The 26,069-nt window shown below is 37.7% G+C and overlaps 1 protein-coding gene across 1 annotated transcript; it reads right to left on the reverse strand.

The window, feature by feature from the left end:
• Positions 1-1,253: 1,253 nt before the first annotated feature.
• On the reverse strand, positions 1,254-22,115 carry LOC121387546 (vacuolar protein-sorting-associated protein 25-like). Its single transcript, XM_041518700.1, has 6 exons — positions 21,937-22,115; positions 14,405-14,550; positions 12,171-12,224; positions 8,259-8,347; positions 4,416-4,491; positions 1,254-3,239 (listed from the first exon to the last, which is right to left on the reverse strand). Exons 1-6 carry the CDS (start codon positions 21,990-21,992, stop codon positions 3,127-3,129), a joined length of 534 nt encoding a protein of 177 aa, XP_041374634.1. The 5' UTR covers positions 21,993-22,115; the 3' UTR covers positions 1,254-3,126.
• Between the last annotated feature and the right edge of the window lie 3,954 nt (positions 22,116-26,069).

Here is a 26,069-nt window from a genome sequence, read left to right on the forward strand (position 1 = left end):
ACAGCATATAATATATGTTTTACATACAATGAATAACACACTAAAATATTAATTTCACCAGATAAAAAATTATGAAACACAAAGTAATAAGTGGCACTTGAGAATACTCATGCACGTGGCATGCAGGCATTTTAGCAGGGGTGGGTGTCTAGTTTAGCGAGCAAATAAATAGGAGGGGAGGGGGTCTAGTTGTGTTCCCACGGCTATGGGTTAAAACTCTTTTGAAATTGGACACTGCAGTTGTTGAAGTTTGACGAATTTTAAACAGCAGTTCTCCTACTATAATCCTTCTAAGAATTATAAAAATGTGTCCCTAATTTCCTATATTCTCGGTCAGCCTCGGTTTTCATACTTTTTATCAACTCGTGCTGATAAATTATATCACAAGACACGAGGCGGGTGTATTCTTTTTTATCGTCCATTATCATTATTTTCATTTGCGACTATGTCAGGCATAAAGAAAATAACCGAATTTAATTGTTAACTAGCAGAACGACAATGGCGTGACGTCACTAATGATAGGTTTAGCGCTGAAACACACAGCGACGTAACAAAAGATGCGATATCTCCTAGGAGGATATCGCAAATTACAGTGCCAGCGATATCTCCTACAAAAGCTTTTAGTCGATGATAAATAATGTTACGCTTCATACCCTCTGGCAGAAACCGTGGGTTAGGAATCATATATCATACAATATCTTTTAAAATATTTTGTTAAACAAAACCAACATAATTTTAATATTTTAAAATCCAATATCGCTACATTGTTCATGTGAAAATTCTTTTCTCCAGTTTTAGTGAAGTCTGAAGAATCTGTATGATGTTACAGCAATGATGTTGAAATCTCCACACTTTAAAGGGACATTCCTGAGTTTGCTGCAATGTTTAAGATGTTATCGACTAACAGAGACTTTTTAACGATTGCAATTAAATATTAAATGTATTTTTCTGCATAAAATATTAATGGCTGTGTATTAAACATGTTTCTGGTCGTTCTAATATTTGTACTAGGTTAAATTTCATTTTATTTCCAATTTTTTTTTTTTTCGTACGTACGAAATTATTTGAAGACAAAATCCAGTTTGGGCTTCTTACAAATATTAAGACGACCAGAAACACATTGAATATACACACACTAATATTCTAAACAAGAAAATATATTTAATATGTAAGTTTAATCGTAGAAATATTTTATTAGTCGGAAACATCTTACAATGCAGCAAACTCGGGAATGTCCCTTTAAACGAAACATGTAAGAATGATCACTTTATTTATGCATTGTTAACACAAATCTAATTTTGCACATACGCGTACCCCCACACCCTAGTGCTGGAGCAAATCCTCAAATTTGGGCAAAAAGATAGAGATATTCGGTGAAAAAGTGCTAAACTGAGGCCTTTTTACCATGTATGTCCACCATTCAACCCTCAAAATTAGTTGTAATTCACGTAAAAATGCGTAGTGATTCGTTTACTTAAGGATTGTCTGTTATTTCTTTTACGTTCATCGAGGTATGAACAAACAAATCATCTGTTAACTGTATGAATCGGCAAAGCCGTTCTCATATAAGTTTGCGGATGATTCTTTGTTGTTATTCGTACCCAGATGAACATTAAAAAAAAATAACCAACAATACTTATAATTAAATTTGAATCATACTTGCTAATAATAACATTAAAACTTCATACTTTATTCTGAATTATTTTTGTTAGATAAACAATAACGCTCAATAAGACAACTTGGTCATATAAAATGACGTCATCAGATATCATGTTCCCCGACGACGTGATGTGCGGAAATGAATGTAACAGAAATTTAATTATAACCCTATATAGCTGTTTGGCAGTACTGCTAATAGGAAAAAACGCTGTTATTCAGATTCGAACAGTTTTATTTAATGCGAGCAAAAAATGAAGCCCGTACGCCTATGATTTTACATGAACTATTTGTGTTCGCAAATTAAATTTAGGACATTATTTTCATGGACATAATGGGTGGGTTATGCAAACCTGGGTGGGTTATGCAAACCTGGGTGGGTTATGAAGACCTGAATGTATATTTGCACAAGCCACAAAAGTGGCCTTACACGCTCTTTATGAACAGTGTACTTATTCTGAAATGAAATTGAATCTTGTATGGTGATACACACACAGTACCTAGCAGGCCGGAGTCTAGAATTTAGTTTTAAAAACACAGAATATTGTTGGTTAAAAATTAAACAAATTGCATTAAAAAGTCTCAATCGTCTATCAGTCCACTGACATGCAAATACTGCATTTCATTTTTTTGCATTTGTGTTGAGTGTGTCGTAAAATAAAACATTTCCTTCCTTCCTTCCCAGACTGACTGCGCACTAGGCGAGCGCTTAACCACTGGGCTACATGCCACCTATCTTAGCACTAAGAATGCTTCGTAAAACATGACCCAGGGCATATAATTATACACCTCAGCTACCTGTCCAGGCAGGGTTTGAAACAGCGGTCTATAAAAAGCGGTCCATTTTTAGACCGAAAAATTTCACAAACCACATTAAAAGTCTTCATCTTTTGGCAAGAGAAATTTTGATTTCATTTTTATCTTGATTTTTTAGATGAATATCCAATTACGGTTCAAGTATGCTGTCCCTGGCACACACCTTAAGTTCAGGGTTCGAAAAATCAACTAGCCGTACGTTCTGGCTAGTGAATTTTTGTCCTGGGCTAGTGGAAATTATCAACTGTATTACTATATAACATACATGTAGGGCACCAGCCAAAGCTTCTCTGAGGGCTAGGGACTTTCTCAAACATTTGTCGAACACTGCTCAAGCTATCTGTGCCATTAGTCCAGGACAGGCATCAGTTGTGAGTGGCTAGTGAGTACAGAAATCTGCAGAGTGGCCATACAACCAACTATCCACTGAGCCACAAAAGTATACTTTGAATTAGGAGCGGGTACTGGGATGCGAACCCGGCACCTACCAGCCTCATGTCTGATGTCTTAATCACTGCGCCACCGGTAACTCAGTGATGAAGACCGCACGATTCACATGGCCAATCAACAACTGTGCCAGCTCGAGCATCCGCAATTACAGCCATGTCGATTAACCCATGTCACCACAGATACACTAGAGAGGAAACCTGTCTATCAGAAGAATTTGACCCCTTCGGTTCCTCCAGCTGAGATGAGTTCTGCTTTCCCCTGAGATTGTAGAGTTTGAAGCGCTCGGACGAGAAGCCATTTTTCCAGACCATGGAATTCTGAAATGAAAACACAAATAACAGATGACTATATATAGACAGCTAGTTAACAGCTTATGACTAAATAGACAGCTTGTGACTATATAGACAGTTGGTGACTATATAGACAGCTAGTTACAATATATAGACAACTGGTCACTATATACACAGCTAGTTACAATATATAGACAGCTGGTGACTATATACACAGCTAGTTACAATATATAGACAGCTGGTGACTATATAAGACAGCTAGACACAATTATATAGACAGCTAGTTACAATTATATAGACAGTTTGTAACTATATAGACATCTGGTGACTATATATACACAGCTGGTTATTCTATAGACACTGGTGACTATAGACAGATTGTTACTATATAAGACAGCTTGTTACTATATAAGACAGCTGGTGGCTATATACACAGCTGGTTATTCTATAGACACTGGTGACTATAGACAGATTGTTACTATATAAGACAGCTTGTTACTATATAAGACAGCTGGTGACTATATATATATATACACACAGCTGATGATGCTATAGACAGCTTGTTACTATATATACTCAGGTGATGACTTTATCAACAGCTTGTTACTATATTGACAGCTGGCAACTAAATATAAACAACTGGTGACTGTATGTGGACAGTTGGTGACTATATACAGACAGCTGTTTACTATATAGACATATTGTGACTATATAGACATATTGTGACTATATAGACATACTGTGACTATATATTGACTATATATAGACAATATGTCTATATATAGACAGCTGGTGACTATATATAGGCAGCTGGTGACTATATATAGGCAGCTTGTGACTATATATAGACAGCTTGTGACTATATATAGACAGCTTGCGACTATATATAGACAGATTAGATTGTGACTATATATAGAAAAATTAGATTGTGACTATATATAGACAGATTGTGACTATATATAGACAGATTGTGACTATATATGGACAGCTGGTGACTATATAGACAGATTGTGACTATATACAGACAGCTGGTGATTATATAAGCCGCTGACGAGTGTACAGTAAATACCGAGTGTATGTAACATGTACATGTGTTAACTATAATACTTGCTTAGCTGTCTCCTTAACACAGATATGGCTCACCTAGTTCAATATCAGATTTCAGTTAGTTTGTCGAAAACTGTAACATACAAAATGCTGTACCTTGCCCCTTGCTGTCGTCCCCTTCAGTGATTTCGTAATACGTACACACTGTGTTGGTCATGCTGTTGTCCGAGATCTGCAATAACAAATCTTAAATGTCATTCCCCTTCAGTGATTTCGTAATACGTACACACTGTGTTGGTCATGCTGTTGTCCGAGATCTGCAATAACAAATCTTAAATGTCATTCCCCTTCAGTGATTTCGTAATACGTACACACTGTGTTGGTCATGCTGTTGTCCGAGATCTGCAATAACAAATCTTAAATGTCATTCCCCTTCAGTGATTTCGTAATACGTACACACTGTGTTGGTCATGCTGTTGTCCGAGATCTGCAATAACAAATCTTAAATGTCATTCCCCTTCAGTGATTTCGTAATACGTACACACTGTGTTGGTCATGCTGTTGTCCGAGATCTGCAATAACAAATCTTAAATGTCATTCCCCTTCAGTGATTTCGTAATACGTACACACTGTGTTGGTCATGCTGTTGTCCGAGATCTGCAATAACAAATCTTAAATGTCATTCCCCTTCAGTGATTTCGTAATACGTACACACTGTGTTGGTCATGCTGTTGTCCGAGATCTGCAATAACAAATCTTAAATGTCATTCCCCTTCAGTGATTTCGTAATACGTACACACTGTGTTGGTCATGCTGTTGTCCGAGATCTGCGATAACAAATCTTAAATGTCATTCACAAAAAACAGAAGTATGTCCCTTAAAGGGACATACCCTAGTTTTAAGCCGTGAAAATTAATACTAAGTTTAGTTAAAGGGACAGGACCTAGTTTCAACCCGTGAAAATTAACACTAAATTTAGTTAATCTACAAACCAGTAACACATTGGGATAAATTTACAATTGAGTGAAACATGAGTCTGTGACTTTGAAATGGTGAAATACCCTCTAAAAATAGACTAAAGCTTGACTCCATAACTGTTACTTCTCATACACACGTGCGTTTTTAAGACATGAGAAATGCATTTTATGATATTAAAAACACCAGGATGACCAAAAATACTTCGAATGTACGGAAATTGATCATCTAAACAATAAAATCTAAGTAAAGTATGATTTCAGTTATCAAAAACGGCTATCATAGTCACAAATATGTCTCAATGTTCAAAAACTAGGGGATGTGCCCTAACAAAACGGATGTCCCTTTAAATTTTTAATCGTTTCATGGAAATACTGTACATAATTGAAAATTGGCTAAACCAAAATTTCTTTTAGTATGAGTCCTGTTGAAAACTTAAGCATATGAGATGGGGGGGGGGGGGGGGGGGGGGGGCAAATTTGAGTCAAATTATGTCATTCAGGCAAAATTGCTAACCTGTGACCTTTTCACCAATATTTCAATCACTACTTTCAAAATTAGCTGTCTATGTAAATTTGCATAGATCGTTTGCAACCCTATATAAATCTTTGGTAGTAAGAAAAAAAAATTTCATTGTTTCCAACACCACTAGAGCACATGATTTATTAATACGTACACATTGGATGCCAAATTATGGTCATTTTGACTGTCATGTCCGAGAAACCCGCTACATTTTTCCAGTTGTAGCAAATCTTTTATGTCATTCCCCTTCAGGATGATTTACCAAGGCCTTTCATATACCAGTTGTGGTGCACTGGCTGGAACGAGGTTTGGTAGTAATGCTAATATGAATTAATGTTGTCATCCAGATTCTGGATTTTTCGTTTTAATTCAGGCAAAAACCAGCCTGCCTCCCTACAAAAATGGGAGCCCGTGTGACCTATCGTTGAATGTAAAAGTGTTTCTGTATATTTGTTAATAAGAATAATGAATGAATGAATGAATGAATGAATGTTTAACGACACCCCAGCACGAAAAATACATTGGCTATTGGGTGTCAAACTATGGTAATACAAACAAATAAGAATAAGTGCTTGTGATGTTAGTGTGTCTATACATGTATGTGTGTGACTAATATAACTCTTCCTCACCCCTACCCCCCACCCACATTTTGACATTTGTAGATGTGTGGTGATCAACATTCCTCTCATGCTCATGCAGTGTTTCTGCTAGAAAGACATTTTTGGGTATGGCACTACAAGGGGTATGGGGGACCTCCCCCCAAAATGAAAATAGGTTAAGTTTAGGGTTAGGGTTAAGAAAATCATAGTGTAATGATAAAAGTAATTCATTTTGTCAAAAAGTTAACTTAAACAAATTAAATTTTGGGTATGGCACCATACCCGTTTTACCCTCTGGCAGAAACCCTGATGCTTAACTATATACATTGACAAAAAGATTTTTTTTTTTTTGTTTAACGACACCACTAGAGCACATTGATTTGTTAATCATCAGCTACTGGAAGTCAAACATTTGGTAATTTTTACATATACCGTAGTCTTAGAGAGGAAATCCGCAACATTTTTCCATAAGTAGCAAGGGATCTTTTATATGCACCATCCCACAGACAGGATAGCACATACTACGACCTTTGATATGCCAGTCGTGGTGTACTGGCTGGAACGAGAAATAGACCCACCGACGGGGGGGGGGGGGGGGGGGGTTGACCCTAAGCCGCCGTGCATAAAGTGGGCACTTTACCACTGGGCTACATTCCGCCCATACATGGAAGAAACCTATGAAAGATATGACATTTCCAGGCTTTGAGATGCTCATGGTTAACAAGGGGGGTATGATGTTGTTCAATCTAATTAAAATTACCTCCACTATTACATGTGAATCGAACAGCAGCCCGCTCGCTGGAGCTCATGTCCAGTTGACCTTTCATTCTACCAATCAAAACTTTACTTGCAAAATTATGCCAGTGATTTGAAAAGAATTTGAAAACATTCGGTATGCCGGAAATTAATTTCATTATAAAATTTTATATAAAAAAAATTTCAAGACAAAAAAAAACCCTGTGATGGTATAGCCATAAAATCTGTTTATACTAGTATACAATCCAGAGTTTATTACTGCACTTTTTCCCCTGTTTTTTCAATGTTGAAATAGACCAACAAGTCCACCTACTGCATAAATAGTCTCGCCCGATATTTTTTGAATTTGTATGCTCCCGAATAACATTATAAAAGGCGAAGTGTAATTGGTCGATATTTAAATTGTTATTTATAGATTTATAGATGAAATGTCACCTGGACATGGGAGTCCACGCAATGCTGTTAGATCTACTGGTGAGACCAGTAGAGCTAATTTTAATCAGATTGGATGTTGTTGGTAATATTTGATGTCATATTAATGCGAGTTGGTGATCAGACAATAGCTTTAGATCGATATTTTGTTACCAAAACCTTCATTATAAAAACTACAATTTTATTTAACAAACAAAATAAACACAGCAAATATGATAGTGTAGGTTTTTTTAAGATGAAGTGGTCAAATAAAAAAAGTTACTTTTGTCTATTCGTGTGAAACAATAGTTTATTTACTGAAAGGACGAGAGAAAAAGACTTCATCATATCCACTCAAGAGGGATAGGAAAAATACACTCTCGGTGCAGGGCTCGAATTTAAAAATTTGTCTCCAACGGAAATTTAAAAATAAAATTGTAGAGGGCTAAACAGCCTACCGGCAGCAATTTAAAGTCTGCCCATGGTAATGTTTTATTTTTCAAAAATTACTTTTTCAGCAAATAAATAAGACTGAAAAGTTATTTTGCTGTATATAGACATATTTTAAATATACTAATGTTACATACTGGCAGGTAATTAACACCAGGTGTAAAAATGTTGCCATCATTACGGAGCTTTAACGATGGCACTTTTGTGTCGTTGGCGATGATCCAAACCTCCGGCTATTTATATCTCAATGACGACAACTGCCGTACTACAGTATATGTAAACTTGCCCATTTGTAGATCTGCTTTCCCCACTGCTCCGGTGTTCTCCACATGACCAAACATTGTTTCTTAGTCTTGTCCTGCCACTCTATATGTCCTGAACAAACACAAAACCAGTAAACATGTTAGAGAGAGAGAGAGAGAGAGAGAGAGAGAGAGAGAGAGAGAGAGAGACTGTGTGTGTGTCTGTGTATGTGTGTCTGTGTGTGTGTGTGTCTGTGTATGTGTGCATGCGTGTGTGTGTCTGTGTGTGTGTCTGTATGTGTGTGTGTACGTGTGTGTCTGTGTGTGTGTGTGTGTGTCTCTGTGTGTGTGTGAGTCTGTTTCTGTGTGTGTGCGTGTGCGTATGTCTGTGAGTGTGTGTTTGTGTGTGTCTGTGTGTGTATGTATGTGTGTGTCTGTGTGTGTGTGTGTCTGTGTGTGTGTGTGTCTGTGTTTGTGTCTGTGTGTGTGTCTGTGTGTGTGTATGTATGTGTGTGTGTGTGTGTGTCTGTGTCCTGTGTGCATGTTTGTGTGTCTGTGTGTGTGTTTGTGTCTGTGTGTGCATGTGTTTGTTTGTGTGTCTGTCTGTGTGTGTGTGTTTGTGTGTCTGTTTGTGTCTGTGTGTGTGTGTCTGTGTGTGTGTCTCTGTGTGTGTGTGTGTCTGTGTGTTTGTGTGTCTATGTGTGTGTGTGTGTCTGTCTGTGTGTGCATGTCTGCCTGTGTGTGTGTGTGTGCATGTCTGTCTGTGTGTGTGTTTGTGTGTTTATGTGTGTGGGTGTGTGTGTCTGTGTTTGTATGTGTGTGTGTGTGTGTATGCGCGTGTTTGTATGTGTGTGTGTCTGTGTGTGTGTCTGTGTGTGTGTGTCTGTGTGTTTGTGTGTTTGTGTGTCTGTGTGTGTGTGTCTGTGTGTGTGTCTGTGTGTGTGTCTGTATGTGTGTGCGTGTCTGTGTGTGTGTCTGTGTCTGTCTGTGTGTGTGTGTGTTTGTATGTATGTGTGTGTCTGTATGTGTGTGTGTGTGTGTGTGCGTGTGTGCGTCCTGACAAACACAAAACAACAAAATCAGTAAACATGTTAGGTGTGTGTTCTGAACAAACACAAAACAACAAAAACAAAATTAAGTATCAAAGAAACTGTTCTTAAATGAAATGCAATAAAATATTTCTATTTTATGTTTTATTTTGCTAAAACGTAAGAGTATCAGGCCCCGTGTCCAGACTTTAATGTCATGGCAACGCCATTCAAATAGTATTACGTTAAAGAAAGAAATGTTTTATTTAACGACGCACTCAACACATTTTATTTACGGTTATATGGCATCAAACATATGGTTAAGGACCACACCGATTTTGAGAGGAAACCCGCTGTCGCCACTATATGGGCTACTCTTCCGATTAGCAGCAAGGGATCTTTTATTTGCGCTTCCCACAGGCAGGATAGCACAAATCATGGCCTTTGTTGAACCAGTTATGGATCATTGGTCGGTGCAAGTGGTTTACACCTACCCATTGAGCCTTGCATGTCTGTCTGTGTGTGTGACTCACTCAGGGTTTGGAGTCAGTATCTGGATTAAAAATGCCATGCCTCGACTGGGATCTGAACCCAGTACCTACCAGCCTGTAGACCGATGGCCTACCACGACGCCACCTAGGCCGGTCTATTACGTTAAAGTCTAGACTTTAAGTTTTATAAGCACGGGCCCAGATGAAAATACTGTCATTACAATTTAAATGTACATTCAATGCACCTTTGAGTTAATAAAAATTTCAATTCACTAAAATATTGCTAATCAGGATCTTGAAAACAAAATGTTCACTGGACAACGATTTTTTTTTCAAATCGGAGTAGGTCGAAAATATTACAGCAACTTTGACGTCTCACTACTGCTAATAATTGAGCGACTAGAGCCAACTTTTGGTAAAGAAACTATAAATTTCCCCGGCTAGGTTAGGCCCTGATCATCCTGTGGTTCCCTAAATGTTTCAAATATTATTTCCTGGGTGTGTGTGTGTGTCCTGACTAACACAAAACACCAACATAGTTTTTACGACTAATGGCTATGCCACACGATATGAATACCTCGGACAAGAATAACCATGACAATAGCCATTTGTGACAAAAAGGTTTCTTTGTTTTGTTTAACGACACCACTAGAGCCCACTGATTAATTAATCATCAGCTATTGGATGTCAAACATTTGGTAATTCTAACAAGTAGTATTCAGAGGAAACCCACTACATTTTTCCTATTGCAGCAAGGGATCTTTTATATGCACTTTCCCACAGACAGGAAAGCACAAATCATGGCCTTTGACCAGTTGTGGTGCACTGGTCGAAACTAAAAAAAAAAACAATCAGTTGAATGGATCCACTGAGGTGGTTCGACTCTGTGACGCAAGTACCTTAAGCGAGCACTCAACCCACTAAGCTAAATCCCGCCCCCAATTGTGACAAGAAATAACAATTTAGTCGGTTATACAAGGAACTCAAATCTTGTGGGGTCTTCATAAACTGCACTCCAGCCCCGTACTGACATTAACAGAATAGTCTAGATAGACGACACTGGATATTTCCAACCTTAAACCTCAAATGGAAAAAGAAAGAAAGAAATGTTTTATTTAACGACGCACTCAACACATTTTATTTACGGTTATATGGTGTCAGACATATGGTTAAGGACCACACAGATTTTTTAGATGAAACCCGCTGTCGCCACTACATGAGCTACTCTTTCCGATTAGCAGCAAGGGATCTTTTATTTGCGCTTCCCACAGGCAGGATAGCACAAACCATGGCCTTTGTTGAACCAGTTATGGATCACTGGTTGGTGCAAGTGGTTTACACCTACCCATTGAGCCTTGCGGAACACTCACTCAGGGTTTGGAGTCGGTATCTGGATTAAAAATCCCATGCCTCGACTGGGATCCAAACCCAGTACCTACCAGCCTATAGACCGATGGCCTAACCACGACACCACCGAGGGTTTCCTCTCAAAATCTGTGTGGTCCTTAACCATATGTCTGACGCCATATAACCGTAAATAAAATGTGTTGAGTGCGTCGTTAAATAAAACATTTCTTTCTTTCTATACCTGACAGTCACTTGGAACATGGCTCGAGTCTCCTCCAGGCCTCACCGTATTGACATTGATATGTAGTGGAAGGCTAGAGGAAACTCTATGTAATGCTTTGGCAATTGTCAACAACCAAAGGGTCGCAAGCCATTCCTAAATCTGATGCCACAGAGAGTTCATCTGATTATTCTCGAGTCCGGTCATGTCATTAATGTTGTTAACCAGTACCAACGTGTCATGTGGGAACACACTTTGACCTACATTACCACAAGAAAGTGCAGTGCAGGTTCGTTTTGCATAGAGGCATCAGGTTTCTATGGAAACAGTTCATATTGGATTCTCGTTTGATTACTGTGGCCCATTAAAGGGACTGGCCTGAGTTTGCAGCCATTGTAAGATGTCTGCGATAACAGAGCTTTGTTGGTGACTACTATTTCATACTAAATACATTTTCTTGTTTAGAATACTAGTGTCTGTATATCGAATGCGTTTGCAGTCATATATATTAATGTCTGTATCACTCAGTTTTTACTTCAACTCACGATACATATACATGTATATGGTTTCATACATATGAAATTATTTGGAGGTAAAATCTGGTTTGGGCTACTTAAAGCATTAGGACAACAACAAACACCGTGTAAATACAGACACTGATATTCTAAATAAGAAAATGTATTTCATTTGTATGTTACATCATCGAAAAGGCTCTATTGGTCGGAAACATTTTACAATGGTTGCAAACTCAGGACTGTCCCTTTAATATTTTCATTTGTATCTGATCTACTAAAGAAAATCGTTTTGTGTATACACTAAAACCATACGATCAACATATGGTTTAACTGAAAAATGTTCTGCCCTGCTTACCTCGTTTGCGAAGTTCTTCTAAAATAATATACACCTCATCTTGTGACAGCTTACCTTTAGTGTGTTAAGGAATAACAAACAAGATATTAAGATGATTAAAAATTATAATAAAGTTTAACACGAGTATGGGTGAGGTACATGATATGCCCATCAGGAATTTGATGGAAAACCATAGAATCTGATATTAATGAATATGTTACGGGTATGATTCAATTTTAATTATGTGAAATGTTTGCAATGGGATGGATGTTATGTGTAGTAGACTGTGAAAAGTAGGTCACAGTGACCTAGTAATAGTATGAGACACACCGCCATCTCAAGTTGTTCCTACATGTGAGGTTTGATGGTTCTGTATCCATCTGTATGCAAGATACATGTATGGTCAGGACAAGAAAAAGATAACAGATGGACATACAGATGTATGGACAGACAATGCCATACCATAATATGACCCATCACAGACGGGCATATAAAAATATGACATAAAAAATTAATAAAGGTTATTAGATTAATGAAACTAGTCTTTTGTGATGGGATGGGGGTTTTTTTTTCAAAAATAAAAACACTCAGTCTTTGTATAACATTTGATTAGCAGCATTTTGTATTTTAACTGTACACTGAACATGCCACGTGTATGAATCAAATTGAAATCCGATCTTACTGGTCACTCCAGAGTTCAGATCTATGCGAGAGGATCTGACAAACGCCAGTGTTATTGTGTGTCCAGATGACATTCCACCTGACCAACCACAGCACTGCTGGTAGACACATAACAGTTGTCATATTCCAATGATCGACCACAATCAAAAATTGATCTGTTTGGTTCAATCGATGTGAGGATCGATTATAAAAATACGTAATCAATTTTGTGGAAAAATATTAACTGTAATTGTTCCTCCAGTGGAACTGATGTTCATATGTTGGGGTTGTTTTCATGAGTACATGCATGTACATAAAGGAGAAAAAATAAATAGCTATTTTATAACACATGGGTTGTTATCACACGTATGTATACGTGTGTTAACAATTTCAAGACATACGACTGGCTGTTCCTAGGTGATGACCAGGTCACCAGTGCCATGCAGCCAATGAAAAACAACACAGTGGAAATAAATTACACTGTGACGTATAGTTAACCTGACAAGTTCACTACAAGTGCAACGGCTGTAAATAACTTTTAGTCGAAAAAGATGTTCAAATTTGCTTAAAACCTGGTTTTTGAGGATATGTATGAAATAGAATAATACATTTGTGTCCATTAGATACCATTTATCTTACAATTCATTGTTTAAAAACATATCAAACTCGCTTTTGCTCGTTAGATAGATTTTAAAACCACTTGTGAGATAAATGTTATTAACGGCCAATCATGTATTATTCTCTATTAAAGGTAAAATTATCAATCTGTACGGTTCGTCTTGGTGAACATGACAACAACTGTATGGTCTTTATAATTAAACCTCAACGGATAGTGTAATCAAACGTTGATCTGTTGGTGTAAACCAATTATAACCAATGATTGATGATAAAATTCCATCCGAATGGCACACTACCTAACAGAAAAGTTCAAAAGTTTGTTTTGTTTAATGACACCACTGGAGCACGTTGATTTATTAATTATCGACTATTGGATGTCAAACACTTGGTACTTCTGACATATAGTCTTAAGAAACCTGCTACATTTTTCCATTAGTCTTAAGGGATTTCTTATATGCACCATCCAACAGACAGTATAGCACATACCACTGACTTTTATACACCATCATCTAAACCAGTAATGCATTCATATTGGACTGGAGAGGAAGGAAGGAAATGTTTTATTTAACGACGCACTCAACACATTTTACTTATGGTTATATGGCATCAGACATATAGTTAAGCGCCACACAGATATTGAGAGAGGAAACCCGCTGTCGCCACTTCATGGGCTACTCTTTTCGATTAGCAGCAAGGGATCTTTTATATGCACCATCCCAGACAGGGTAGTACATACCACGGCCTTTGATATACCAGTCATGGTGCACTGGCTGGAACGAGAAATAGCCCAATGGGCCAACCGACAGGGATCGATCCCACACCAACCGCACATCACGCGAGTGCTGTACCACTGGGCTACGTCCCGCCCCCTGTTTTTTGAAGGATGAAACCTGAAACACACATATGTTGGGGGTTTTATAGACCCGATGATGACGATGTTCATAAATACAGTTTAAGCAAGTTGCCGACAAGGATACGATTGATAGACTTGTTGTGGAAGAGTGGTGAGTTGTGAGCTTCTGTGACATCTAGTCTGTAGCTCCTCGCATGTTTCTGGTAATCTATTATCAATGAACACCACGCCTCCAACTGCTTCTTCCGAGTCTCCAAATTTGGCTGTATTCTGAAACGAAGAAATGAAATTACAATTAACTACATCAGATCAATGTGTCAAACATTCCATAATGGAAAAATACATGGTACATGTTCGTATCTATAATTGATAACATTATTAGAGCTAGAGCTGGCCGCTATTGACATTTCAGTTTCGGTATCGGTATTTTTACGGGTAATTTACCTCGGTATTGGTACGGTATTCAGTATTGCTCCGATACCGATACTGATATTAAGCGGTAATTTCAGTATACACTGCTTTAAAAGCATGCGCGAGTTTAGTCTCACCCGCTAATTTCATGTAAAGAAAATTAAATTCATAAACAAGGCCCTCGTCTCTCTTCTTTTCAGCTATTTTGCATTCGTCAGATATATCGTTAGTGCTTTACTAAATGGCGGATAACATTTTTCAATACCGAAATATATACCACGAGACTGCGTAGCGGTTGAGTGATATGTTCTTTAGCAAAATAAAGGAGTGCAATAAATAGGAAGCGAGACTGCGTAGCGGTTGAGTGATATGTTCTTTAGCAAAATAAAGGAGTGCAATAAATAGGAAGCAAAAACAATGTATGTGAAGTTCTGTATTTATTACATACCTTCTTTTAAGTTTTACAAAAATGGTTTTTAATTTAATGTCATAACAACACTTTGTTAAATATATGAGCAAAACTCCTTTCATGGATTTACTTAACGCTGAGAATCATACTCTGCACCTGCCTTGTGTAATGTTTCAAATACGATGTGATGTCATTTGTAAATCATATATGACGTCAGTAAATAAAAGGTGATAACCGCAGTAAAAAGAAAAAAGGAAATTCCCATTTAAAAGTTCCGGTCCTGATCACACATATGTGCACATATGTGTGATACAAAATAAATTTATCACACGGTTTCAAAATGTCTTTATCACTATAGTAAGATTGAATAGGTATGTAATAAAAGTCACGTTTATTATCGGACAAATGGAAAAAAAAAAGGAGTCATAAGTAAGTTATCTTGTACCTTCTTAGTTTCAAACAACAGAATAACAATGACATGCACACCATGTGACAATAATCGGGAAATGTGACAATAATCGGGAAATGTGACAATAATCGGGAACATATTTATAGCAACTACACATGTATTTGTTGTTTTTAGTAAGATATAATCGCTTGATGCGCAGTAAGTCTAGGATCAATCTCCGCTGGTGGGCCCATTGAGCTATTCCTCATTCCAGCCAGTGCCACACAGCTGGTATATATCAACGGCTGTGGTATGAGCTATCCTGTCTGTTGGATGGAGCAAATAACAGATCCCTTGCTACTATAGTACTAATGGAAAAATGTAGCAGGTTTCCTCTCTAAGACTGTCGTCAATGTTCCTAATCTCCGTTCAGTTTGTTTTCTTGTGCACGGTTCGCGCAAACAACATCTGATTTGTTGTTGTTTGCTTATCGTTCATTTGTGAAGTTTTTCTTTGCAGTTCGAGAACATTTCAGACCAGCAAGTATCTAAATACAAATTTTTACAAACCTCTAAAATCATTAATTTTATTAAGTTGTTTAGTTTTTTGTTCAGGGTACTCAGGCCACTCACAGCAACGCTTTTGACTCACCCATGCAACTTTTGAATGACCCGCGACCGAAAAAAAGAACTTACTTAAATTACACTTTAAAAACATGTTATATCATATTTAGTTTTATTACAAACTGTTCTGATTAAATTATAATTATTATGTGGTCAGGGGACCCACACAATCAAACACCTGGAATGTTTTACCAAGGCTCAGTCTTGGAATGAATAAGGTGCTTTTAAGGCCGTATGACGAGGAGTTAAAAAAAATATTAAGCTGACAGCAATCTATGTTGACATTGTTCGCAGTGACGATTGGGTGTTTGGTATAGAAGACTCAGTATATTCTGCAAGAAACAAAAACGTTCCAACACAATGTAACTTCGGAAAACCTCAGGCTCGTAAGCAAAATCTTTCTGCGAGACATAGCGTAGCGGAATGTGACGAGTTGTTCCGACTGTAACTAAATGGAAAGTAAAAGAAAGAAAGAAATGTTTTATTTAACGATGCAATCAACACATTTTATTTATGGTTATACGACGTCAGACATTTGGTTAAGGACCATATAGATTTTGAGAGGAAACCCGCTGTCGCCACTACATGAGCTACACTTTCCGATTAGCAGCAAGGGATCTTTTATTTGCGCTTCCCACAGGCAGGATAGCACAAACCATGGCCTTTGATGAACCAGTTATGGATCACTGGTTGGTGCAAGTGGTTTACACCTACTCATTGAGCCTTGCAGAGCACTCACTCAGGGTTTGGAATCGGTATCTGGATTAAAAATCCCATGCCTTGACTGGGATCCGAAACCCAGTACCTACCAGCCTGTAGACCGATGGCCTAACCACGACGCCACTGAGGCCGGTAAATAGAAAGTAAGACGGACATGACTGAGGTGTTCCGACTGAACCTACGAATACATTTACGTGGCCGAGGTTTTCCGAATACGTAATCAAAACCGGCCGAAACATTCTGAATTGTTTTAGACTGTTCGATAGACTGGGGAAGTGATCGCTATTATGTCGTATATAGGTTTGGTTGTGCAGATACTAATAGGAAACCAGTTGAAAACAATAAATAAAGAATAACTTTCCAATCTCTTTCAAACATTAGTTATTTGAATTTTGATACAAATTAAATACTATATCGTTGCTGTCGGACGGAAATGGCCAAAGTCAAATTTCGGCTTTTTACAGGAGGGCTAAAAAATGTTGTAACTTTTAAACATTTTGTAATAAATAAATAATAATTCATATAACGACCTAATTACTAGTACTGAAACATATGAAAATCCGTTTACTGTGTTTGTTTCAGTTCGTGACAACTTATTTGAGATACGTCATTTTCCAAACTTATCATTAGAAACATTGTGTTGTCTCTACTTAGTTACGCCATTTCTTCACTTTTAAAATATAAGAATCACTAGTATTGGATTAACAGTATAACGCTGCAAAACTTTATTAACAATCAAACAAACTAAACAAACCGCTGCAAACATATTATTAACTTTATTAACAATCAAACAAACTAAAAAAAATAAAATATAAACTTAAAGCAACTTGTTACCTGAAATAAAATATTAATGTAGGCCTACACTGTATCTCCAACTTAATTGTTGTTAAAACAAATTAAACAAACTTGCACTTCATCTGGTACAAGTGTAGCATAGAAACTGGCAGATAATGACATTTAATAATACATGTACTTCCTTCAGGGTTTTTTCCGTTTAAATGCTCGAATTACCTTTAAAAAACACGATTCATGTGTCACTATTTAACTGCTGTGAGGCAAAAAGAACAAAAAAAAGAGTACTTTCTCAGGTTCAAGCATATCATAGTTTGAGGTAGTCATCGGACACATTATGACTGTACTTCTTTCAGTTATTTGAAGTGCTCAAATTATTTCAAATAAAATGTTATATATCATCCATTTAACTGTTGTGAGACACCAATTAAACAATTGAGTCTTTGGGTATCTGATAGTACTTCCTTCAGTTTGTGTAAATACTCAAATTACTTCAGATATAATGTTAATGTATCATCAAATCAACCGAACAGTGTCAGAAACAATTTAAACAAAAATTAATGTAGTTCCTCGGAGAGAAATATATCGTAGAAAGTGATCGTCTTTTAGCATTTGATAGCACAACATTCAGCTTGTGTAATGCTAAAATGCTAAATGTTCTCAAATATAAAGTTAATATATGCTCAATGTAAATGAACAAACACGAATGTTCACAAGAGTGTCATAAAAACTGTGATAGTCCCTTGGCATCACCTCCTTCAGTTTTTGCAAATGTTCATATTTGGTTATTTTAATGGGCAGTTTGCTGTGATACAGACTGGAAACTGCATCCTCTGTGGATGTTCGTGTACTTCTTGGTTTGGGTAAGTCATTGTAATTATCATCAGAGTATTTCGTCTTAAATTGGATTTTACCCTCAGGTAAGTATTTCAAAATTCTAATGTCTGTAACGACAGAAGAACCCACTCCTTGTCCTGGCCGTATTGATGGATAAAAAGACAGTGCACTGTAATCACTGAAAAATGTGTGATCTAGGTACTTTATTTTGTATGGTGGACGTAAACGTGCAGATTTGATTGCATCCACATAATGCTGTGGAATGAAAACCGACTGTTTTTTATCTTCCGTTCTATACAACTGTGAATGCTACCACACTCCATTTGGGTGTGCCTGCGTTCTAGATATTTCTGTTCAATTGTTATGTTATTTTTCATTGAGAACAGTAGAAGTGCATTGGAGAGAGTTACGTTTCTGTTTTGATAAGTGCACCCATCACTATATATTGTCACTTTTTTCACCTCTTTCTTTACTACCATGAACAATATGTGTAAGACAAGAAGATAAAAATACATTCCTTAAATAGTTTTGTTCCATATTCGTATTTAATTTTAATTTATTTTATCATAAAAAGTATGTGTAGCGAAATGCACTGAACTAAAACCCTAACAATTATTTTATGAGCGAAAAGGTCGTATCTCCACAAAATAAATAAATAAATGTGTTCACTACATAACAATAAATCTCTTTAAGTAGAATGCACAATAAGAAATCGAACACAAATCGATGCCCCAGCTTATAAATAACGATATTGGGTAAATATATTCACGAAATCTGACTTATTTTGGTGTTAATAGACAAATTTCGTTCATTGCATTATTATGCAACTTATCTGAAGTTATTGTGTGGTGAAAATGGCGAAACTTGAGATACGATATTTTTGCCGGCAAAGTTTTCGGCCAATAAATATCAGCCAAATGGTCACATGGCAGAAAGGTCTGCTTCCAATTGGGTTAGAGATCTGCCATTTTTTCAGAAGGAGACATAAAATAAACCGATTCTAAAAATGCAATAAAAAAATTCACGCCAAAACTGAATTTGGCCATTTTCGTCCGACAGCGACAATATGCAGAAATTTTCGGCTGCCTGATGGGCGACACCTGGTAAGGTCTTGACTTGTCCAGTGTTCGAGATTAACAGTATCACGATATCCCGGGGATACCAGAATTTAATTTTGGATACCAGACTTCAAGAACCCAGTATCCCATATAATAATAAATTCTCAGGTGGGATACCAGATTTTGAAATGTTAGTATCCAACTGGGATACTGCCCAAAATGTTTAATCTCGAACACTGCTTGCTCGATGCCATTTTGACTTGATCGATAATTATTATTATTATTATTATTATGATAGTATTCAATTTAAAAACAACAAAAAAACAAAAACCTACCTACCTACCCTAATTTTTGGGGGATGCAACCGGAAACACACCTATATTTTTGTTTGGACTGATCACGTGATCTACGTCTCGAAATAGATCGCCGAGCTTTGTAATTGTTGCGACAGAGTGTCACGAAGCGTAGCTGAATGTGGGTGCTGTTGGGTTTCTTTCTGTAGTATGTGTATTAGTGATTAATATGTGGATTTTTTTGTATCAGTTAACTCAAAAATGATCGATGTAAAGGTATTTGAAGTCAAACATAGGATTGTTGTGGTATTAGAGCGGGAATCTTTGCCTACCGTTTGGTAGTCAGGAATTGCCAAAAATATACATGTAGGTTGGTCTTTGACTGTAATGAGAACGTATTTATGTCAAAATGTCCGTCTAGCTCTTTTACAGTCAGAGTACTCGGGCTAGTATTAAACATACAAATGGATACAGGTATAGGACAAAATAGAGGCTGTTAAAAATACTATTAAATTATGTTACGGTAACCGTCGTAAATGTTTCGTCAGTTGCTTTTTCGTACACAACGCGGCTTGTTTCCTTTGATGTCCAGTGGGCAGACTGATGGTTGTGGGGGTTTTTATGTGTGGAAAAAAGTGTGCATTTTGAAATAGCGGAGACAGGTGCTGGAAAATATAGTATGGTGCTGGAAAATAAAGAGGGGCGCAGAAAAATAAAGGAGGGTGGAGAACGTGAAAGGAGGGCAGCAAAATGCAATAGCAGGGTGGGCCGCCCCGCTTAAATGGAGCAGCGAGAACACTGATTATTATTTTTTGGGCTATCATATTTTTTGGCATGTTTCGAGCCCTGCAATGTGGTAGAGTTAATTGTTTAACATATTTAAATACTGAGAGGTATCTTCATGACAAATATACATGTATCCCGGCGTCATATGTTTTCGATACAATAAGCAAAAAATTTAAATAAAATAAAAACAATACTTCGTACATGTATACAATACTACTTTACCTTTCTCAAGTCACATTAGTTTATTATGAAAAACAGTGATCATTTCCCATGAACACAAAATTTTCCTCCAAAAACAAGTCGTACAGGTGTTTCCGCTATATTTTCACAAACGTCATATGTTTACGATAGTTTCATTGGCTGTCTATTTTTGTCCTTTTTATGGCAGTGAAGAGTCTATACTCCGTGCAATAATTTACATCAAAATCTTCTTTTGAAAATAAAATCATATAATGTTTGTAACTTGTAAAAAATATTGAATAATCTTCAGACCAATAGACAGTGTTCACGTAAAACATATTTACATTATGTTTTCGTCATAGGCTAATGTCTAATCCTCTTGTTATACGTATCAACGACACCAAAATTCAGACTGTCACCTTAAGTACTCTGACAGAGATACAGAACTATATATTTTCAAAAAATATAATTCCACCAAACCACCTTTATTTGTAGTAAATGTAAATGCACATGTAAACATGCCCCCACCATATATTACCGAAAAGATCTTTGCTGTGAATGACATAAGAGGTAACCCAACCAGCCTTCCATAGATTTTATTGTTCAGTGTAATGATCACGTGGTATATTGTCGAACTTTGGCAGGTCAGATGTCAGTGTTGCAGACGATAATTTTGCAGGGATTTGTGATACCTGGATTTCGCTATGTGAGGCATTTTATTAATATCAAAACATTGCATTACGAAAAACTGATAACATGCACACTATTTATGGTATTATAATTAAAACAAAGTTGGCAGCTTGACTTGAAGCATTTTTAATATACACTGTGATACAGTGTTTTGTTGGGTTTTTGTTGTTTTGTTTCCGGGTTACTATCGGATAACGGTTTACGGGCGGTAAATCATGGCTGACCGTTAAATCTAACTACACGGTTTTTTAATCGATATACAGGTACGTGACAAGTGGCTGCTGGTCTGTTACAACATTCGGAAAGACTTCCGAACCGGCGAACGTTCCAGCTTGCATGCTAAATCACTAACCTTAACCCTAAACCTGAATAAACTGAATGCTGGAACGTTCGAAAGTCTTGCCCAACATTCAAAACATTTTATACACTGAAAAGAAGAATATATTTAAAAAATGAATAGTTAATTTACGTGAAAAACGGAGGGAATTTGTACTGCCAAGGAAACTCAAAATTTTCGGTCGCCATTCCGATGATAAATAATCCTTCTATCAAAACAAAATATACCAGGATGTGGTTATGCTTCACAAACTTTCACAAATATAACATGTGCATTAAATCTTTATATACAACAATATTTAACTATTGCGTGTTCAAAGAAGTAATTTATATTTCTACAAATATGTTCCCATTTGTTGTTAGCGGCCTTCAGTAAAAGCTTGGTGTAAAATCCGAACCATAGTGTCGGAAATACACGGAATTTGTCGAGTTCACAACGATCACACAAAGAACATGCGAAATGTGAACAAACTGGTGGATATCAAATTGTTCTTTTGACTTACAAGGTAAAGTTTGTTTTCTTTAATGACACCACCAGAACACTTTGATTTATGAATCATCGACTATTGGATGTCACACATACGGTAATTATGACATGTAAATATTTAAAGGAAACCCGCTTCATTTCCCCGTGATTAGCAAAAAGGTATATACATGTGTGTGTGTGTGTGTGTGTGTGTATGCGTGTGTGTGTGTGTGTGTATGTGTGTGTGTATATATATATATATATATATATATATATATAGTGGAAAAAAGGGCTTGCGGTGAACTCGTATGGAAAACGTACTCGTATGGGGGAAAATGCAATGAACTCATATGGAAATCCACAAGTGAACTCGTATGGAAGACTTACTCGTATGGAAATTACAAACTGATATATCCAATACTGTATAGCAACTTGTGTGTAGTTTTTATGACATCAGAATATGTTCTAGATCAAATACATATATTACTTTCAATGTTACCTATAATGATAGCTATTCACATGTTGACAGAATGTGTTATACATACATACATTTATATATTTTACATGAAGGTATATTATCCATACTATACCATACCATACCATACCATACCATACCCATACCATACCATACCATACCGGTGACATTGGATGCTTGTTACAGAATAAAATAAACATGATTAATTGAACATACTTGTGTCAAGTTGTTTTCTATTGATTTGGAATTACACGGGTGACACGAAAATAGGTGACTGCCATTGACGCATAAACTGCGGTTGACATGCAAATAGTTGAGTGATGGTGACATAAATAAAAAGCATGTATACAAAACAAGTGTCAAAATACACATTTAAGAGAAATATCAAAGTTAGTATATCTGCATATCCATACATACCCATACGAGTTCACCGTTATTTTTTACATACGAGTTTTCCGTTCATACGAGTTAGTTTCCATACGAGTTCACTGCATCCCGGAAAAAAGTCCCTGTGCATGGTAAAAAGTTGAATAAAATCATAATCGCAAGTTGTAAAATAACAAAATTTTCAGGAGACATGTGCCCAACCATTATGTTCAAAACTTTATCCTCGATATTGCAATCGCACGTGTTGTTCATGTGCCGCACGTGCACGACTCGTAACCTGATTTGCTGATCACGTGGTACAGGTGCACATGTCCTTGTTCATTGTGCAACGGAAAACGGTAGAGGACAAAACCACTGGCTAGAAAAACAACTTTGATTAATTCTAAACGGCGTTGACATCATGCCACGCCTATCTGAATTTGAACGTCACCGCGCGGTCGGTATGCTCGAAACTGGAATGGCGCATAACGAGGTCGCAAGACGTTTTGGCGTGCATCGAAACACGATACAGAATTTGTGGCGACGTTACCAACAGCAGGGCAACACCAGAGACAGACCACGTTCAGGTTGCCCGCGTGTGACGTCACAAGCACAGGACAACCATATTCGGGTAACACATCTTCTGAATGGATTTCGGGCGGCAACTTTGACAGCCAGAACCATCCCTGGTTTGAGAGTAATCAGTGCCAGGATAGTTCGCAACCGTTTATTGGAGCACATCATCAGGCCGCGATGCCCAGCAATACGTCCTATTCTGCTACGACGTCACCGAAATGCGCGTCTAGCATGGAGTAGACAACACTTACGATTCACCCGTCGCGACTGGTCAGTTGTGCTATTCACCGACGAGTCCATATTCCATTTGGACGGTAGTGACGGTCGAAATCGAGTCTACAGATGTGTTAACGAACGCTACGCTGACGCTTGCGTTGTGCAGCGTGCAAATTTCGGCGGTGGGATCGTCATGGTGTGGGGAGGCATCACATCACACGGGAGGACGCAGCTGGTGATTATGACTGGAAATCTGACTGCCGTACGCTACAGGGATGAGATCATAAGACCGCATGTGCTCCCGTTCCTTCAAGGTCAACGTGGCGCCGTCATGTTGCAGTAAGACAACGCTCGCCCTCACGTCGCACGTGTAGTGACCGACTTCCTGGGACAGCAGAATGTCGACACACTGCCTTGGCCCGCTGTTTCGCCTGACCTGTCGCCCATTGAGACCCTATGGGACGAAATGGAGAGACGCCTACGTCTCCTGCCAAACCAGCCGTTGATCTTGAACCAACTGGGTCGTGACCTTGTTCAGGTCTGGAACAACATCCCACAAGGGTTTCTGAACCATCTGGTGTCATCAATGAGACGTCGTTGTCAGGCCTGTGTGCACGCACACGGTGGCCATATACGGTATTGACATTGTGAACTCACTTTCGACGCCACCCCTCTTCATGACCCCAGAGATTGGTAACGACAATGCCAGACTTTTTTTTCTGGATTTGGCATTGATCGTAAATAGCAAATAAATAATGTGTCAAATAATTGTGTTGATTTACTTACAAATAAGAAAATCACACCACTTTTTTCCACTAGTATATATATATATATATATATATATATATATATGTGTGTGTGTGTGTATGTGTGTGTGTGTGTGTGTGTGTGTGTGTGTGTGTGTGTGTGTGTGTTTTGGCACCTTCCTACGCCTTAGTTTATTAGGCATTAAAAAATGGTGCAAATATAACAATACGGCCCTTAATCTTCAAAAAGCAACATGTACGTTAATAAGTACAGCACGTAAAATAGTCACGCAGCCCTCAATACAAATCATGTTGAACAATGAAAATCTCAATAGAGCATAAGATCTCCAAAAGTACTTGGTGACGAGTCGTTGACCTGGACTACAAATACATCAGAAAATTGATTTCAAAACTGTCCTCTATAATCTCACTTCTTACGAGACTTAATACATACTTATATCAAGCTGCCAAGACATGTTTTTTTGTTTTTATATAATGCATATATCATTCCAATTATCGACTTTGCTGCTACAGTTTGGGAACATTGTAAACAAGCCATTGTTAACACCGTCTAGACATATGCTCAGGGAACTAAGTATTTTACATTTTCCCGACAGAATAAAATACCACATCGGCATAATGGTGTATAAAGTACTGAACGATATTTCCCCAGAATACATTACATCTCTCCTAACACCAATATCTGAACCCTGTTGTTATAATCCAATAGGGTCTCCACGAGTACTCGAGTACTCGGTCACGGGCCGAGTCTAGTAAGACTCGAGTCTGTTTACAGGACTCGAGTACCCGTGCAAGGAAGAGCACTCTCATTTAGTTATATTTTTACGTCACTTTGCCATATGCTTGGCATTATTTGGTATCCGTGTTCAGCCCTGGAATTAAGATGCCTAATGCTATTTTATGCTATTCCTTATTCTCATTATCATCTAGTATAAGTGTCGGGTACTCGAGTCCGGGTACTCGAGTCCGGGTCGAGTATAGTACTAGAGTCCAATATTTTGGACTCGTGGAGGCCCTAGTTATCAAAGAAAGAAAGAAATGTTTTATTTAACGACGCACTCAACGCATTTTATTTACGGTTATATTGCGTCAGACATATGGTTAAGGACCACACAGATTTGAGAGGAAACTCGCTGTCGCCACTTTATGAGCTACTCTTTCCGATTAGCAGCAAGGGATCTTTTATTTGCGCTTCCCACAGGCATGATAGCACAAACCATTGCCTTTGTTGAACCAGTTATGGATCACTGGTCGGTTCAAGTGGTTTACACCTACCCCTTGAGCCTTGCTCAGGGTTTGGAGTCGGTATCTGGATTAAAATCCCATGCCTCGACTGGGATCCGAACCCAGTACCTACCAGCCTGTTGACCGGTGGCCTACCACGACGCCACTGAGGCCGG

This window comes from Gigantopelta aegis, chromosome 13 (genome assembly GCF_016097555.1).
Source record: "Gigantopelta aegis isolate Gae_Host chromosome 13, Gae_host_genome, whole genome shotgun sequence".
Lineage (NCBI taxonomy): Eukaryota > Metazoa > Mollusca > Gastropoda > Neomphalida > Peltospiridae > Gigantopelta > Gigantopelta aegis.